Source organism: Apus apus, chromosome 2, assembly GCF_020740795.1.
Source record: "Apus apus isolate bApuApu2 chromosome 2, bApuApu2.pri.cur, whole genome shotgun sequence".
In the NCBI taxonomy this organism is placed as follows: domain Eukaryota; kingdom Metazoa; phylum Chordata; class Aves; order Apodiformes; family Apodidae; genus Apus; species Apus apus.
The window spans coordinates 105877148-105897417 of NC_067283.1; the positions used below are offsets into that span (position 1 = coordinate 105877148).

General features: G+C 37.9%; 1 protein-coding gene across 5 annotated transcripts in view; it reads left to right on the forward strand.

Annotated features, from left to right (window-relative positions):
- DLGAP1 (DLG associated protein 1) overlaps positions 1-20270 on the forward strand; it is a 411297-nt gene that overhangs the window by 259979 nt on the left and 131048 nt on the right. For 4 of the 5 annotated variants that reach the window (XM_051611840.1, XM_051611837.1, XM_051611838.1 and 1 more), the window contains one exon: positions 10961-11986. In XM_051611840.1, the coding sequence (XP_051467800.1) occupies positions 11033-11986 (954 nt within the window). In that variant the 5' untranslated portion in view covers positions 10961-11032. Of the gene's footprint in view, positions 1-10960; positions 11987-12714; positions 12936-20270 lie in introns of those variants that run through there. The other variant, XM_051611842.1, reaches the window with a different exon arrangement.

Here is a 20270-nt window from a genome sequence, read left to right on the forward strand (position 1 = left end):
TGAAAAAAATTATTTCTATGAATAAATTTTAGGTTCATTAGGCATGTTCTGAATTCAGTGATTAAGCTTTGTTTTTATTTTAGTTGTGCATTAATAGAATTATTTTCTGATTCTTAATCGTATAAGCATAACTCCTATAGATTCTTGTCATATGCCATTTGCACACATCAACATGCATGAACAAAGTTCAAAATAAACTTTGAAAAAGTATTTTTTAATCTTTAAATTTACTTGCATTTTAGGTATGTGCAGGACTTTAAAACTACTTACTGAAAAAGGCATAGGGAGGGCAGAAGGAGGCATGAGCACAGTGGAAACAAATTGCATGTGCAGAAAAATAGCAGAAAAATCTGAGATACTTTTTTTTATCTGAGATACTTTTTTATCTTTTATGTTTTCTATCAGAATCATACACAAATAAAATCACAGTTACTGTTACAGGTGTTTTTGTAAAAACTTTTAAATTATTGCAGTTGTAAAATGATAGATTAATTGTAGCTAAAGGTTCTGGGATTTGGGCGGAACTGAACGAAGCCTCAAATCTGAAGTTGAGATGTTGTGTCCTCTGCTCAAGGGGAGAATACCCTCTTAGAGGGGATGCAGCCCCTATCCTGTGCCATTCTTGGGGAATTTGTTTTGCCCACAGACTTTCTCTTCCACACTTACTTTTGCTGTCACATTTTACTCTATGAGGTATCTGATAAATTTAAGTAGCTTTTTGAAAGTACCAGTATTTTTTTCAGACATTCTTCATAAATTAAGATTTATTTCCATGTTTGCCATACCAGACAAGAATTTCTCATGGAATTCTGTGAAAAATAGTCCACTTTCAAAATGGTTGCCGTTTTGGTTTATTCATAATTTGACCTGCATGAAAAATACTTGTAGAAAATATTTTCCTCTGAAAATACAGTTTTCTGTTTCTAAATATTTTTATGCCTATAAAATATTTTTATGCCAGGTGTGAAATTAGGCAAGTTGATTTGAACAAGTGGCTTAAGACTTCCACTGAATCTAACTCAGTTTCATGGCATTGCTGTAAAACCAGAAATTATTTCCATTCCATCTACTATGTGACAATAAGTATCGATCAGTTACTGTAACCATGAGAGATAAGGTCATTAAAGGTCTTACATACCACAGTACTTACATACCACAGTATATAATAAGGGTTTGGTTCAGTTTTTAGTTGTTGTTGTTGTTTTTTTTTAATTTTAAAAAAATAAAATAAATCTTAAACTCATGAAGTTCAATGTTACAGCCCTATGTTTAGGGAACCGTTACAACAGTCCTGTTATTCTCTGCCTTTTAAGCAGATGTTTCATATTCAATGCCAAACCAAGCTGATGCTTGCTCTTTTCACTTTTAGATTGAGCTGGAACAGGTTGAAATGAGTAAGATTATGTTTTGATCTAAGTATGACTGTTTTCTTCCAACCCAATGAACTTGCACCTTGCTTGCTCAGCTCTTTTGTCTCCTACCGTCAGAGAATGCTTTTGTTTCTTCGAGGAGGCAGTTCACTCCCATGTCATTCCTTGACCATGGATTTGCACAGGGCATTCTTGCCACAGTTTGCTTCATCTCTTATCCTGCTGCTTCACTAGAGAAACCTAGCATGAGCACACAGGGCCTGGAACATAGCCATGACCAGGCAGGGTGGTCCTAGTGGTGACATTTTTTTATACAGTCAAGGCTCTATAATACTGATATGACTATGAAGTGGATTTTCCAGGAAATTGTTATTGGCAGTTAAATTACGGGACATTTTCACGGAGACTTTGCAAGCATTTTTCTTTCTGGGGTGCCAGTGGGGGTAGCGTATGGGCTGTCTACCTGTGAGGATCAATAAGCCCTGTAGTGTCATTCTGTTAAAACTCATGTCTTCATGACTCTTACCCTTGGTCTTCACAGAGCTTCTATAAGGCTTCCATGAAGTTTCTCCTTTAAGACACTTGCAAATTTCTTTCTCCATTTTCATTAGTTCCTGGGGCTGACAACAGATTTTCAGGGGTGACACCATTCAGATAGAGCTACCAATTGAAAGCCAAGATTGGACACCATCTGCAAGCTTAGAGTCTGATGCTTATATATTTTTGTAGCATTCACTTTTGCTTGGACTTAAAAGATCACAGTGTACTTGGAAGAACATTCTTCAAGGAAATAAATTTCTGCTAAATGAGGTCAAGGTCTATGAGTAAGACTGGAGCTGTGGAGTCTCATGAAACTGGTTTTCAATAAATTAAAAAGAGTTGGAGGATTATTTTTTTATTGTGAAGAAAGAAATATTTAATGTAATATTTTGCTTAATTTCTAAGTAGTAAGGAATAAAAGCTTAGAGCCTGTTGGAATAATGAGTGTTGCTGGTCAAGATCAGCAAAGTCACATAATCACACTGTCACTGCCATCACAGAAATAAAAGTATGGATTCTCTGGTGTGGTGTGCCTTGAATGGACTGTAGAGGACTAAGAAAAGGCAATTGTGGGGCTCGACGGTGAATATTTCCATTTCAAGATATGTATGGAAAAGCTCTTGAGATCATGGAAACCTGTAGCTCAGGCAATAATTTAACTGTTAACTCCTGTCACAAGAGTGTCATGCTGCATAATTGCAAAGCACTTCAAAAACTGGTAGAAAATCAGTCAGTGAGCCATGCAGCCAAGGACTGTGTAATGTTGGGGTAAGGTCTGACTTAGATTAACACCTTCCATTAGATCACTGTCAAACTCTCTAGATGCTACAGTGACTCCTTTGCTTGGTGACATCACTGTCCTTGCAATTACGATCAAGTGCCTCTTTTAGTGCAAGGATGTCCATTTTCACTATGTGACCATATCACAGAGAATGAAATTACTTGACTTTCACAGGAAAAGTACATTGCACACATTGAATATAGATTTCATGTGCTGATCATCTCATTCTGACTGGAAAAATAAGCCTTAGACATTCATAAATGACTGGCTTACAGAAATCTATATACAAGCCTGGAATCTCCATAGATGTATTAGTAATTTAATGCTGGATATAAGAGGTCTAAATCACACAGATTATCTGTGATTGCTACAAAGTAGTGACTGTAATCCTTTCATTTTAAGAAATCTTCTGTGAGGAAGCAAATAAAAGATCTCCAGAGCTGCAAACTTAGACATGACAGTAGGGTACCCAAAAGAGAGCAAACCAAGTCAGTATGCATTAACATCATTCCAGATGTTGGAGTATCTTCCTTGCCATTCCTTTTTGCTGTTCCCCAAGCCCAAACAGCATTTTGAAAACTCGTTGTAGGTACTGCAAAAAAAAAATTAAGGTCAAAATGTTCATCATCCTGCAGACCGGGAAGGGTAAAATCAGTCATAGAATTATTTGAGTTGGGAGGGACCTTAAAGATAAACTAAATGCAACCCCCCTGCCATGGGCAGGGACACCTCCCGCTGGATCAAGTTGCTTAGAGACCCATCCAGCCTGGCCTCGAACACCTCCAGGGAGGGGCCATCCACAGCCTCCCTGGGCAACCTGTTCCAGTGTCTCACCACCCCCACAGTAAAGAATTTCTTCCTAATGTCTGATCTAAATCTTCCCTCTTTCAGCATAAAACCATTACCCCTTGTCCTCTCACTACATTCCCTTGCAAGAAGTCCCTCCCCAGCTTTTCTGTAGGCCCCCTTCAGGTACTGGAGGGCTACTATCAGGTCTCCCCAGAGCCTCCTCTTCTCCAGGCCAAACAACCCAACTCTCTCAGCCTCTCTTGGTAGGAGAGGTGCTCTAGTCCTGTGATAATCTTCATGACAATCCTCTAAGCTCCATGTCTTTTCTGTGTTGGGGGCTTCAGAACTGGACACAGTACTCCAGGAGGGGTCTCAGGAGACCAGAGCAGAAGGGGAAAATCACCTATCTCAAACTGCTAGTCACACTTCTTTTGATGCAGCCTGGGATGCAGTTGGCTTTCTGGGCTGCAAGCACACATCTAATGCAACATCTAAACTTGTATATGAGGAATATTCATGCCTCAGTGCTGCCTTTGTGATGTTTATCAAATGATTCCAATTAATGTATTATCTTGCCTGCATATTATACAGGCATAATCTCCTGGTCAATTTCTTTCCAGGAGAAGAAAATGTTAATTGGCTGTTCTGAATTTGCAGTGGCATTCACAACAGGCCCTCCAACCTATGTGCCATACCTCTTTGAGTCAGAGAGACTCCATGTCCTATACCACAGAAAAGGCATGAGCACTCTAATTACACAGTATATTATTATTCACTGGAGCAGATCAGATTTTTTTAGAAGTTAACTGTTAATTGTGTTTACAAATGAGGAGAGTGGAAAAGCAGATAATGACAGTATAGTACTTCTACTTGTAGAGCCAAGATTTTTGCATGCAATCCTGCCTATTGCCAGTTGCGCTCCTGACAGGATATTACTGCTAGAATTCTTGCTGACCTTGTAATGAATTTAGATATGATTCAGAGATTATTTATGTGTAAGGCTCCTTTAGTGAGTACAGTTCTAGTGACACTCCTAGTGAAGAACCAACTTACTTTGAGCCACAGACATGAAGAAAAGAAATCCAAAACCAAACCTTGAAGGCATGTGCTGACCACCACAGTTGCTCACTAAAAGCGCATAGATGAAAACAGTCATCAAAGGTAGAAGTGAAACTTGTCACCGCAAATAAGTGGTAAGCATAGAATAAGTGATAAGCAAACTAAGTATTGTTGGCTGAAGACAGAAAAAAATAAAAACATCAGCTTTTATTGCATTGTTCATGGAATGCCTCTCGTTTTTTCTTTATGCTTACCACTCACCAGGGACTCCTCACAGATCAGCTAGAGTTTAATTACATTTTTCCCCTAGTTACTCCCACTTCTTGATCTGTCCATGAACTTGGAATGAGTTTATGTTACTGGCCAAAACATTTCTTTTTATGACTCCTCGTCCACTATTCAAGATTAAATGATATTGTAAATATCACTTTCCTGATGGGATTGCTGATGTGGAAGCAAAAGCCAGACATTCTCGTGAGAATTGCACCTGAGGCACAGTATCTTTCATTTTACATGCCCGAAAAGATTAGGAAGATAATTGGAGTCCTCATTTTCTTCTGGACACCTCTGATATGTGGATGGATGCATTTTAGAATATGTATCCTTTTATTGAAGTCTAGATTTTTATTAATGTAATGTAAAATAACAGGAAGGATGCACAGAATGGCTGCAAAATGTCAAGACCTTTGGGATACAGCAAGGTGCTGCATGGGGAGCATGTGCAAGTTTGAATATCAGTCTAAATGTATCTTCCATGTATTTGCAAAAGTCTGAAAATCAGGGAAAGACATTTCCCTGGGAACATCCCGTAGCATGTGAATAAACAGATAAGCAAATGCTGAGAACCTCATCTGTTCAATATGGAAATGAGAACTTCTCTTTGTTTATCATAGGGCATGAAACGGGAGCACAATTACATATAGTACAGCTAAAAAGCGTAATTTATGTCCTTTCAGTTCAAACAGTAACACAACTTCTCTGTAAAAGTGTTGCTGTGATCTGAGCTGTAGGAAACAATATGGTCCAAAGGTGTGGTTCAATTTGTGTACATGATTAAATGCTTTCATGTTGCGGAGCTGTACATACATGACATTATGTGTATACATTGCCCTCCACCTGTGTGCGAGCCCCTCCAGTTTCTGGATCTGGCAGAAAGCTGAGGATTCAGAAGCATCCTCTAACTCATTGAATGGTATCTTAGAAGAAACACATTCACCAAACAATTAAAAAATTTCAGTATCCCTCACTCCCTGGTTTCTGAACAGACAAGGGTATTAGATTTATGATGCTGCACTCCTGATGAGGCTTAATTAGGGTGTCTCTGTTGGTGGTAGGGTTAGGGTTGGCTGTTAGGGTGTCTGTGTTGGTAACTACACATAATACCACATTGCCTTTCTTCTCTATAATGCAAGAGCATTCATATGGCAGTTTGCCTGACTCTGAATCTTGGCCTGCTACAACATAATCAGATTACTGAAAAAAGATAAAATTATGAATGTTGATTCTCCATGCTGATTCTATAAAATACTTTTAAATTATGAAGGTTTGTGACTTGCTAGTGGCCACAAACTGTGTTTTTATATTGGTAATTTTGAGTTATTAATTATCCATTTTGTACCATCTACTAATTTCTCCTTACTAATTACTTCCTATATATCTATATATGCATATTTTTGTGAATGCATTTCTTACTTTCCTGTAAAAATACAAGAAACTTAATTCTGCAGTCTCATGAGACTATCTGGAATATCAGTAAATCTTTTATAAGGGAATTTCACATATATCTAAGGGAAATAATATCTTTCTTGAAGAAGTGTTTTATGAATAAATTTGGAACACATGAGTAGACAATATAGTTAAATCAAATTTGCAAAAGTGCAGGCAATTTTTGCATTCAGCTTTTGTTCTTTTCCATGCTTTTTCACTGTAATTACATAAGAATTAATTATGCCATTTTCTAGCCACTAAGTTACTCCAACAAATCATTGTGCATTAGGGACACCATGTTAGCCGCAAGGATGAATACATTCATATCCTTCTTACCTAAGGCATCCCTGAGAAAACAAAAGTAAATGTAACATGAATGTTAAAAGTAATAAGCATTTTTCATCTTTAAAATGCTGTTCTATTTAACATCTCATTTTTCCTATGCCATCAAGTGGTTTTGGTCTGCTGTCCATAGAATTACTATTTCCACTGTTTATTAATATGAAGTATGTTCATCAATTATCTTGCCTTATTTAATGAGTAATTAAATGTTCCTAGCTTGACCAAAAAATAACAATACAATAAAAATCTTAATTGACTTATTCTCAGCTATTCATGACATGATCAGATAGCCCTGTCTCCAACTGTTAATTGCTCTAAACAATGATTGATAGGTTCAGCCAACACAATTACAGAAAATGGTGCATATGTTTTGAAAAATACTGATGGAATCAGAGGCTGTAGGGTGTGTTTTTTTCTAGACGTATATTAACATACTGAAGCGGGATTGAGGTGTGAGAATGATTTAGGAACTGCATTGGTGTTTTTTGGGGTTTTTTTCTGTGCAGAAGATTTTTCCACTTAATCTTTAAGAAAAGCACCACTCCTTTCTTCAGTGCAGAGTATATTATACTTACTCTTTCCTTCCTGGAAGGTGCACTATAGTACGCTCTTGGGTTTTTGGTTTGTTTTTTTTTTCTAACTTGTTACACTTTCATTATTGTAGCAGAAATAGTCAAGGTAAAATGAAGCTATGTTGTAGTTAATTTTTTTTATTATTTTTTTTTAAACACAGTTGACACATGATGAAATAAATGTTTTCAGTGCTGTTCCAACAGAAAAAAAAAAAAAAAAAAAAAAAAAAAAAAAAACCACAATGTTCTAATGCATACACCTGTCTTAGAGTTATATACCCCAAACTGGATTTTCTCCCAGCTTTTTAAGCCTTTAACATCACTCTGTTTGGTTACTCAGGTTGGTTGCTCTCTTTTGATTTTTATTTGTTTTTTCTATCACTCTGGTTTTTGCTAATTCTTTTTTCCCCTCCTCTTTTTAAATCTGCTGCTCTTGTGAAGCTTTATCCTCCTTTTTGTTTGTAACTCTATGATCTTTTACTTTCACAAGCATATTTTCTGTGTTATTCTCTGTATCTGTTCATCTGATTCCTCCTGAGCTGATCATCTTACATATTTTATGCTTTTTTCTCCAGTCCTTCCTCATGGAAGATTCATTGACAGCTCAGACTCAAAATGGGTGTAAAACTAAATGTTATCTTCTCTCCTAAACATTTCCACCATCCTACTTGCCATCCAAGCTCATATAGCAATACTTAGCCAGTCTTCCTCCACAATTTATGGAAACCCTGCCTCTTTCTCTCTATACAGACAAATGTCACTTTTCATAAGCTTTTTCACTTTTTAAGGCTTCCTGCACATCCTCCTTAGCATCCATATTGCTGGTGCATCCACAACACAACTGGTAACACTACTGCTCTCATCTGTCAAACCATACTTGCATCTTTTAGCTCATCTTTTGTCTTCATGCTAGAATCATAGAAGGTCTTGGGTTGGACAGGATCTCTAAAGGTCATCTAGTCCAACCCCCCTACAATAAGCAGGGACATCTCACACTAGAACAGATTGCTCAGAGCCCCATCAAGCCTGACCTTGAGTGTCTGCAGGGATGGGACTGCCCCCACCACTCTAGGCAACCTGTTTCAGTGATTCACCACCCTCATCTTAAAGAACTTTTTCCTAGTGTCCAACTTAATCTACCCTTTTCTAGCTTAAGGCCATTACCCCTTGTCCTGTTGTCACATGCCCTAGTGAACAGGTCTTCCCCAGCCTTCTTACAGGCCCCTTTCAGGTACTGGAAGGTCACTTGCTATAAGGTCCTCCCAGAGCCTTCTCTTCTTCAGGCTGATCAACCCCAACTCCCTCAGCCTGTCTTCATAAGAAAGGTGCTCCAGCCCTCAGACCATTTTCATTGCCCTCCTCTCAACACACTCTAACAGGTCCACATTATCATCAGTGATGTTCCTCATTATTATGTCCCAGCCTATGGATCAGATCAAGTGTTTCGTCATTATAGCCATTCTGCTCTATCGATATATTAAGAATACAGAATATTCATAATTCTGTGGACATGTTGGAGCGACTCCAGAGGAGGGCCACAAAAATGACCAGAGGGATGAAACATGTCTCCTATGAAGACAGATACCCATTCAGATAATGAAAAAATGGAAATAATCCACTGGTTCTGGGCATGTTCCACTTCACCGAGCTTTTCCATGTCTTTCTCATATATTTGGGGCAAGGTTTTACTGTTTTTATCTTATATAGCACACTAGTCTGTTGTTAGCCCGAAGATAATTTATCAGTCATCTTGAGGACTCTTGCATGATTATAAATGGATTTAAATAAAAATTAACTGGCTGGAGCCTTGTTTTCACTGGTGAAAGATATTCATAGATAACAGAGATTGGAGTATTTTTGTTTGATAATTATATAGTTTAGTGGTATTCTTCTTGACAGGACATTCTAGGTCAAGTCACGTTTTCAGTGATCTAAGTAATGGATCTACTACTGCATGCATCCCTTTGGAAATTTCTCTGTTACAGTGTCTAATAGATCACATTTTTAAAAGATGTGGAGAGATGTATAATGTTCTTTAGAAGTGCTAATTGTCACTACAGTATAAATGACAGGTCCAGCTCTCTGAATATACTAATTTTCTGCTTTTAAAAGTGCCTTTGGCCATTCACCTCTTCGGGTAAGCCAGTGAGCTTATCCATTTGGAATATATGAAGTGCCTTTTGAGGTTTTATGGAAACTTTTTTTTGGAATTCAGGGTCTCCCAAGAATGAACATTTTCTGCATTGCAGGGATCCAGTGAGGGGAAGTGAAATGCAGGACATCCACACCAGCTTTGAAGCATATTGAAAAAACCTCCTTTTTAGCTCACTACAGATTAAGAAGAAAATATGAAATATGGTCTGATTAAATGCAGAACATGCTTCTCCAGACTGACACTGACTTCATGTTATTTTCGAAAACTTTGTTGTTGCCAATTTGTAGATACAGTATCTACAACCTGTTAAAACAAGATCTTTATTTGAGAGAACACTGGAGGAACAGCATGGAAAACTGTTTGCTATGCATGTCTATCCATACTCCAAGAAAGATCTCAAGGGTGATATTTCCAAGAGCATTATGAGATTAGCCATGACGAAAAGGAATAAAGTAGCTGAGTGACTCCCATTTCAGTTGTGTGTGGCATGAGAGGGAACCCTCTAAGGAGTCTTCTGCCCATCAGGAGCTGAGACAGCACCATGAGAATATTTTGGCTCAGCTGAAAACCTATAATTTACACAGTAGGAGCTCAGACATTGCAGTAGCGGTTGCATCCAGATTTTGCTAGTGGTGAGAGCTGAAACAAGAACATCTGTCCTCAGATAGAGCAGTTATTTTATCACTTGTGATGAAGATTTCAATTTTCAACTTGTAATCAATAGTCTATAACATTACAAGTCACTTCAGGGCCAAATAACTACATCCAGATACTAAATGTTTAAATCCTTTACACTGTTATAACACTGTGCAAATCTGGGCTATACCAGTTCCCCTAATGGTAGAAGGTGTAGGTGGGAATATTTAAATACTTAGTTCTCTGAAAAGTTATGGAAAATTTAACTACACCATTCATTATCAGAATAAGATTTTTGTTGGGAATAGGAGAGAGTGAACAGTAAATAAAACCACCTCAAATATATAGGTTATTAAACAGTTAATTTGACTTCACCTTGACAGAGTTAGTGTACTGTAGTATTGTTTTATTCTTAATTTGAAAAGATCTTACAGAAATAGTATTTTTATGTTGTCTAGAGTTGCTTACAGTCTCAGCAGACAGCATAGAGATCGAGTAAAACTGCACTTGAATAGGGAACAGATGTGTATTGCAGGCAGAAGTTTCCCATAAATGGCATCAGACTTTGTATTTGGCCCAGAGTAACCTATAAAGTGCTCTGTTATAGACATTATCTTTTAAAATGTATGTATTTGCCCCTGAAAATGTGCAGATGGGCTGTTGAGGCTTCCTGGGAGGCCCATGTCCATGAATGTTTTCAGGCCTGAGGTTTTTGAGTTAAGGTGGTGATTCTTAGCTTGTTGTAGATTCATGAATAGTGAATTTCATATTAGAATAATGTTCTTGCATCTCTTTTCCAGCTGGTGGAACAAGGTAAGTTTTCTTGTGTATTATTTAGGTATCCTCCATTGCTGTGTTTGACATGGAAAAGATTAAGCGATAAAAATAATCAGAGAGTGTTTATTCCTATTGTTTTTAGAATAAGAAGCTATGAACACTAAATGTGCACATGCTGGTTTTTCTCTTAGCTTGAATGTCTTATGGCTTCTGTTGTATTTCATTCTTTCAGGCCTTTCTCTGAGATCTGCCCATCACACAGCCATACGTATTAGATGACTTTGGGACTTGCTTTACATCAGCGATGAAGGGATTATCTAGCAGCCGTAGTCATCACCATGGAGTTGCCTGTGACCCTCCATGTGACAGTCTGCCACACCACCCAGACCGGAAGCCATATTTGTTAAACCCAGTGGACCCCCATCCTGCAGACCACCCTTACTACACTCAAAGGAACTCTTTTCAGGCGGAGTGCATGGTGCCCTACGGCGATCAGATTGCCAGCAGCACGTTTCCCCGGAGGCATTACAATTCCCACCATGAACTCAAGGACGAGTGTACTCTGGTTCCCCACGGAACTGCCAACAAGACCAACCGCATTCCTGCCAACCTTTTGGACCAGTTTGAGCGGCAGCTGCCTCTGAATCGGGATGGCTACCACACTCTGCAGTACAAGCGGACTGCCATGGAGCACCGCAGTGACAGCCCAGGGAGGATCCGGCATCTGGTCCATTCTGTCCAAAAGCTCTTTACCAAGTCCCATTCACTGGAGGGACCATCCAAGGGGAGTGTCAACGGGAGTAAAGCAAGCCCGGAGGAGTCACAGACGTTGAGGTATGGGAAGCGCAGCAAGAGTAAAGAAAGGCGATCAGAAGGTAAGCCCAGATCCAATGCATCAGGATGGTGGAGTTCAGATGACAACTTGGACAATGATGTTTGCATTTATCATGGTCCCAGTGGGGTCATGACCATGGGAAGATGCCCTGATCGTTCTTCTTCCCAATACTTTATGGAAGCCTATAACACTATTAGCGAACATACTGTGAAGTCATCCAGAAGCAATAATGATGTCAAATGCTCTACCTGTGCAAACCTGCCTGTGAGTTTGGACTCCCAGTTAATGAAGAAAAGTTCTTGGTCCTCTACATTAACCGTGAGCAGAGCCCGTGAAGTTTACCAGAAAGCATCAGTTAACATGGACCAGACAGTGGTGAAGGCAGAGACGTGTCAACAGGAACGGTCATGTCAGTACCTCCAGGTACAGTGTGGAGAACTGATTGCTGTTAACTGTGCTCTGCCTTGTCTCAGATGTTTTTGGGGGATGGAGGTTTGCTCTGATATTTCAACTTTCTGGAGAGGTCACTGGTCACCAAACAAGGGGTAATGTTGCTGAAATTAAAATAAAATCTGCTTTTTCTTTTTTTTTTTTCTTATTGTTTCCAGCATTCAGTATTTCAAAGAAACATTTCATGTTGGAACAGGCTTAGTTTTTTCATGTGGGAAAAATAAGACCTTTCTGTGTACTTTTTAAATTTGTAAGGCACTCACAGTAGGGGTATAGGGAATGTGATGTTGTAGTGCTTGCACTTAGCGTTACAATGTCACTTAACCGAATGTTACCAGGATACAAATTATTTGACTTCTGTAATTGCAAGTTTTGCCTTCATTTACTGCTTATTTTAGAATGAAAGCTTTTGATACCCTTTTGAGGAACTTTGGGTTACTTTAATACTTCATCCAGCAGGAAAACAACCTACTTTCCTCTTTGCCATAGAATATAAATTCTCATAAAACAGTTATTATAATGTGTCCAGATTTGTTTATCTGGCTATTCCTCTTTCTCATGGCTTTGAGTCAAAAATAAAAAATCAAAAGGTTGAAATTATTGCTTGTTCCGATTATACATATTAGGAGTACATCACCTACTCCCTCACAAGCTGTTTGCAGTTAATACAGCGTCACTATTTTTCACCAGTATTGTATCTTTAAATGTCAAGAATCAGATGTCTGCTCTTGGAGCTATCTCACTGCGGGTGAATGTTTGTGGCAGGAACATGGATCAGAAAATATTTAAACTGTTTCATTCTTAGGAGAGCTCTGGATAGCTTTTATGCACTTTAAACGAAGCACTTATGGCACATCTAAGTGTGTGTGTAAGATGGAACAACGTTGCACAGAGAAGAGAGAAGACCATGAGGAAAAAAGAGGTTTGCTAAGATGATTTGGTTTCATTTTAATGTAGTGGGACTCTTGTCTATTTGTATAGAAACTGTAGCGAGTTTTCTTGTATGGATGCTTTACTGAGACAGTCAGCTTCCACATTCTGTTGTTTGTCAGTATGCAGTGAAAGCATAGGACTGAGACGTCCACAGTTAAAAAATTATCTTAAAAGGTTTTATTGAATGGCACACAAAATCATTTTGAATGCCAGCCTCTGGGATTCTAAGTTTTAATGTAAAGAAATGGATCTGTGTATTTTCTATTAGCTGTTAGGAGAGAGGGGTGGAGGGAGAGGGGGCAATGTGATTGATCAGTGGGTGTTTACAGCTGTGTGTATGGACTGAGGAGGGACAGGGGTTTAAAAATAGCCTCATGTTGCAACCTTTTGAGGGTGTTGGGTTTTTTCATTAAGTCTTTTCTGTCTAAATGTTGTGAGTGAGAAGAAATTGTAACTTTAGGCTTGATTGTTGCGGTTACTTTGGACCCTGACTTTTCTTTTGTTAATGTTTTTGTTTACTTCTTCAGTCTTACTCTCAGGTTTAGATAAAATAGCTGACAATTCAGTAGGTGACCAGATGGCTAGAAAAGAACAAGAAACTGTGCCAGCATCAGCTTTAAATGAACACCTCCATAGGGACTTTTAGATAATGTTTAACTGACAGGAATAGATTCTTGAAGTGGAATTAGAGGACATTATCTGTGTCTGTATGAAAATATGTCCAACAATTGTCAAGGGCAAGAATTAGAATAACTAAATTCTTACTTAGAATAACTAAATTCTCACTGTGTTTCCCATCCTCACTGGTAGTTTTATTTTTGTTTTCATTTCATTCTGCTTCATTTGTTCTAATTGTATACTTGTTTGTAAAAGCCAGGGAAATAAAACTGGTTAGAAATTGCCTTTTTTTTTTAAAAAAAAAAAAAAAAGGAAAATCTTAACCATGCTTTGATTAGCATTGGAAATAATATTCAAACAGATCAGGATAGCTTTGAGGAAGCAGGTCAGGATTATTCTCTCTTGGCAGATTGAAAGGATGACAAATGGATATAGGAATTAAAAAGTCAGTCTATTTTGAATGTGTCCCATTGCCTTTCTCTTCACTATATCACTTATCTTTTTAGTCTACAAGCCCTTTGGGGCTGGGCCTTTGTTCCGTTTTGTGTACCCAAAGTGCCCAGCACAATGGGGTGCAGAACCCAGCTGAGGTCTTTTGACTGTCCTGCAATATAAATATATATCAACAGAAGCAGTGTATTACTCCCTTATTGGGGGGCAGAAGTATTCTGTGTATCTTATTTTCCTGAGACTTTCTCATAATTGTTCCAAAAGGTGGAGTCCTGTGTTAGAACAATTAGAAATGCACTAAATGGGATGAAAGCTGAAAATTCATTACAATACTGGTAATATAATTTTGTTATGTTAATTATGTTGACATGTTAAGTGGACAGTTTGATCAACTCATTTGTAAATTAGGCTGTTTTTTATGATCCAGGACATAAACTCTCTGATCCTTGAAACAGGCAACTATTTTGTTCATACAAACTCTTCTTGTGATAGTATCTGAATTCAATGAAGAAGTGACTTCTTTTCAACTCAGCATATTCAGGTTAATTTTCTTTATCTGTATAGATCTGAGTATATCAGACATCACAGATGACACTGACTTCACATTTGCTTGTAAGGGATTTTATCATGAAGTATCTGGGTGAAATCTCAGTGTAAAGACATGGAAATAACAAACAATTATCTCACTCAGTGTGATATTTTCCACATAACTGATCTGTGGAAGGAACTGGCAGTAGTAGATGTTACAGATGGGCTTATTTCTCATGCTTTGGAATCTGGATCAAGAGCAGAGTCCTCCTGCATTGTACAGTCTTTCTTTACCCCAGCAGGCTTCGCTTCCAGCCCTGATGCTGAGGCACAATGTCCATGCTTGGAGGTCTAGGGGAGGCTTGGGTCAACACTGTTCATCTTCAGAAATATATATTAGCTCCCAGACTAGTCTAAAGACTGTCAAGCAAACGTTTTCCTCTCATCCTCTGTTTTGGGAATGGAATTTGTTTTTTCTCTTGTCTCTATCTCTCTTGTCAAGAATGAGGAGCTGGATAGCAGAACCATAAGGTTCTTTTTTGTTTCCAGCTGATTCTTACTTCAGGAAGTGCTTTTATTTGATCCAGGTTTAGAGTTGGACTAATTTGAAGGAAGAGGAGAAGGAAATTTTCATGTTTTCTCAAAATTCTTCTTCAAAATGGTTTCTCTACCTTGAGAGAATAGTTTATAAAGTAGTGGAAAGCCTCTACTTCTCTGGTAGCTTCTCCTCTGGAAAAATTAAAACTATGCAAAACTATTGGAAAAAAAATGTTGCCTTTTCTGTGAGCAGTAGGATCTAAAAATATGGGTAGGTATTTTTGACACTCTTGTTTGCTACGAATTCATGATTTTTGAAGCTAATAGAGTATCAAAGATGCTGCAGAGTTTTTCTCTTATTATAGTTTTGCCATTCAATGTTCCCTGTAATTACTATTCCCATTGTCCTTGGTCCATTCATTAAGAGATGGAGAAAAATACAAAGAATGACATTTTAAGTGTTATTCTTCTTTTTTTTTCTTATGTGGCTCAGTCATGTGTTTTCTTTTAATCCCATTTGATGAGATTAAAGTCAGTTGTACCAGATACTTTGGGCTGAGGATGGAAATTCTAATTCTGCAAACTGAAGTGCAGTAGATAGGGATGACAGTGCAGTCACCTGAGTTCCATATTTGCATTGCTTGTCCTTTGGTAGGAGACTTTGAGAAATACTATAAAAATATAAGCCAAGTTTGTGGGTGTAGTAAGAATTTTTGTGGTGGCAAAGGGCTCTGGTGCATACTGCGCCCAGTTTCCTGTGCGAAGATGGTCTATAATGTGCCTTATTATAAAATGTGTAGTGTTAAGAAATTAATAGTTAAAGTGACTTGTTTTCCAATCTCAGGACACGGCAATTCCACAGTTTTTGGAAGATACTGATCAATCACAGCCTCTTTCTGTTGCCTCTGTCCACAGATGGCCAAATAGAGAGCATCACTCTAGGTGAGGGGGCTAATAAGGACCAGTATCTGTCATACGATTTCTTAATGCGGTATGTTCAATTCCAAAGTGTTTATCATTATGACACAGCAATTTATGTTAGAACTCTTATACTGATCTTACTTACACAAGTCAATCTGCATTTTCAGTTAATCTCTAAATTTTCCTCATTTGTGGTGGTTGTGTTTCTGTCGCATCTACAATATTCAAATTAATCTTTGAGTATGTCCTTGTCCTTTTTATATATATATAAAAGTTGTATTTTAATGTCCATTGATACTAATCTTCCATTCTTCATATATATATATATATATATATATGAAGACATGACTTTTTTTCTCTTATTCACATATAAATTGAAAATTAATGAAGCATTTATTATTTCCCCTTCAGTTTTTGGTCAGATCTAAAAGTGTATGAGGTATAAGTTTCAGATTTTTTTTACTGAGCTCATATGAAATATACTTCTTGGTAAAGCTAGTGAAGCAAATAAAGAATTGTGAAATAAAATGTCATATATTTTATTCTGGGCCAGCTTCCAGGTAATGGAATGATAATTTGGAAATGTTTGGAAATTCTTAAGTGTTCATTAATTTTAAAATACACTAGTATCTAAAAATATTTTTAAATGCCATTCACAGAAAACTATTTTATTTCAGTTTATGCAATACATTGTATGCATAATAAATAAAGTTAGGGAATTTCTCATCACTTGGAAAATATAAATTAAGCACCAAATAGCTTATTTACAAAAAGTATCTTAATAACAAATAAAGCCATTGAGCATAGATTTTGGTTATTTAGCCCAACTGCAAACCTACCCAACAAGTCTTTGCTATACTAAGACAAACATGTAGGAGAGTATTTCAGTATAGCTATCCTCCTTATCTTTGCAGTCCTTTAGCCTACCTTAAAAAAGTAAAAAAGAAGTTGTCAGCTGAGTTGGTGAGCATGATCTTGCCCTGTATTTCACCTTAACAACTTCTCTGTGCTCACTCATTTCATTAAAACCTGGGCTGACCTTTGGTGTCTGAGTAGTGCAGTAATGCGGGCCACAGAAGTACTAAGAGAGCTGTTCTACAGCGGTGTCAGTACTTCACATTTAGTTGCAGTTTTGTCTGCCCATGTTCCTTAGGTAATATTTTTCTCTCCTCTATTTTTATCATCATTCTGTAACTTCTCAATATACTGACACCGATCTTATTTTTTCTAGATAAACTTGTGCTGCTGCTGATTCATTCTGTTAACATCATTATGGTCTAATAGCGCATAGTTTTAAATCCTTAACTTTTATTGTGGGAACACGCAAAGTAGATGGAGGAAAAAAACACTCAATGGTGATATATTTTCCTCAGTCAGTCCAAAGTAATAAGGAATATTTCACCTACATCCATTTGTTGGTTTCTTTGTTTCAAGAATGGAATTTGTAGTACAGATCTTGGGTGGGGAAGTACTGCAGTGCCAGAAGAGTGGTTTGAGCTGGGAGCAGCTGGCCACATTTTCTGATCAGCCTTACAAATGGTCTTGAGCTGTGCTTCTTGCACAGCTGTGCTTCTGTCGCCAGTGAATTGAGCAACAAGAACATGAATCTGTTGTATATTGTTTGTCCTTTCATCCTCTTACCCTGAGCCTGTGCAATGGACTTTCTTTGCTGGACTTCTGATAGATATGTACGTGTCTCATCAAAGTCTAAGCAATGTGTCACACAGCTGGATAAGGCACCGTGACAGTTCTGATGGGCCAGGGCTTCCAGAGACAGTCTTTCAATTGTCTCTAAGAGCCTTTTATGCAAATAAGTTTGTATCTAATTTTGCTTTACTGACATAACCCCAGCCTGCTAATCAGTTTGTTAGGAAATCTCTGACATTTCCCCGTATCTAGCAATTCACTTCTCAGCAGATGAGAGTCAAGACCATGACCTTGATTTGGTATCCAGTGGGACACTACTAAAGGAGCTGAGGTGAAAGTTTGGAGTCACTGAGGAGAACACGCTGTGATCTTCTGAAACCGAGAAGGTTTCCTTAGCACCATATGAAAGCTTCTTACACAGATATATTTCGTTGTTCTAATCCGAAAGAAAGCATTGTTGAAATTTCAGTGACATCTACCCACTGTACACTAAAATGTGATAGGAACTAATAGCCAGCTGGAGATGATAGCTTAACTGCATTACTTACAGCTGCTGCCTGCAAGAGCGCAACGCCAGCAAAGCACCCAAGATTATCCAGTCAGCCAACAGAAACAACATAAGGACTGTTTCTAAAAGTGCTCTCCCCACCACATCTCTTTTCCTCTAAGGATACAGATTCAGTTACATGTTCTCTATCCACAAGCCAGTTTCCTGCTGGTTGCTTGATAGTGGGCTTGTGTTCATGTGTAGTGAAAGAAAAGTAAAAATGACATTTTGTTTACCAGCACTGGCATTTGATGCCAACTGGTCACTGTATGCAGGTGCTGAACTTATATGGGAGAAGACTGATTCTTCCCAAAAGAAGGTATCTAGAAGTGAAAGAACATTTCTCCATTGCTATTCATTAACAGTGTCCTTTCAAGGATTGGTATTCATGTTAACTGTCATTCTTACTTGGGCCAGGAGCCATATCTCATTATAATCAACTGCACAGGAAGCTTCAAGGGTGTTGAGAAAGATGAGAAAGAACATCTGCCATCTGCCACAGAGAGACAATTGTCCATAAGTATCACTGAAGCAATTTTGGTTTGAGGTCATGGTGTCTGCTCTATGACTTCAGTTGTTTCCGTCAGCTAATAGCTGTGGTGGTTGCTGTAGGTTTGGGGGTAGCAAAGTTGCAAGGCCCTTGGCTGGAATCATTGCATCCACATGGTCCTCTTCATGGTTAGCTAGGGTTTTATGCATAAAGCAGGAGGAGAAAATGTATCTGGAATTGGGACGTGGTTGTTTTGTGTAGGAGGTACACATTCTTCTTCATAAAATGGGATGTGACTCAGATTGACAAGCTAGTGGTCAAAGCACCACTAAAAACTGGAGAGGTACTTGATGAATATCGTCTATTGACTTACTCTCTGAGGATTTATACAGTTCTAGAATATTTTCCAAAATTATTTTATATGAAGGGAGATTGGAATTATTCACACTGGTTCTTCAGGTTTGATGCAAGGTGTGGGCTTTTCAGATTGAGGAAGTGGTGTTCTATAATCTTGGGCAGGGTCTTCATCTTGACTGTTAATGGTCTTTATGAAAAAAATATAGAGATAAGTCCCCTAAACTAAATGAATTTGTAGGAGAACCTGATTGCTGAAACAGTACCAGGTAAAGCATGTGTTGCTACAGATATTGAGAATATTAACTTTGTCCTAACTAGAAGCAATCTTCCTATCTGCCATTTTGAAAACTCTTGACACTTATTAAAAGTATATTGTTCTTCAGGCTTTTGAAGGCTCCCTTTTTATTTTTTTTTAGCATACTTCAATGATTCTTGATACATGTACATTGATAGAACAAAATGCTACTCATCTTTATTGGTCTGATTAATTCAATATTCATGAGTGCTAGGAATAGGCTTAGAAAGTGGAAGATGGCAGTTGAAACTTCCTTAACAGCATGCAGAAGAGGCATAATAACGGCTAAGAAAACCAAATTGCATGGGTTTGAAAATCTGCACTGAGCAGTCATTAAGCATTGTTTTTCAGTTGTGTGATTTCATTTCATTAAGTATTTGCATACTAATAGAGAGCTAAAGTTACAAGACTACTGCTGTGAGCATGGTTAGCCACTCCTTCCAGTCCTTGTGTTTACTTCTATAGTCATCCACATTGCTTTGGCAAAGCACAAGAAGAAGCTTTAATGATTTCAGCTGCAATAACCCAAATCAAGCTAGTGATCAATAATGAACTTTATTTACTATAGAGACAATCTTTCTGTTATTTCATCCAATAAGGTAAGTTAAAACCAATTTTGGGCAAACAGAAGGCAATCAGATATTCTAGTTTTATTGTTTAGCAATTGAATAAAATATGCTTTGTTACCTTTTAACTGACATGCTGGGTTTATTTCACATACCACTATGTGTGAGCCTTTGAAATGAATGTTTGCAAATGGGGGAGGAGTACACTTATTTGCTTAATTTCTTTATTTGGGGAACTAGGCTGTTTATTAGAAAAATCCAGTTCCTTTCTTTAAAAACATGAATAAAAGACATTGACTAGTCAGTCCAGCCTGGCTAATAATGAAGTGTGGATGCTTCCAAAGCAACATAAATTTAGTTAAAGATCA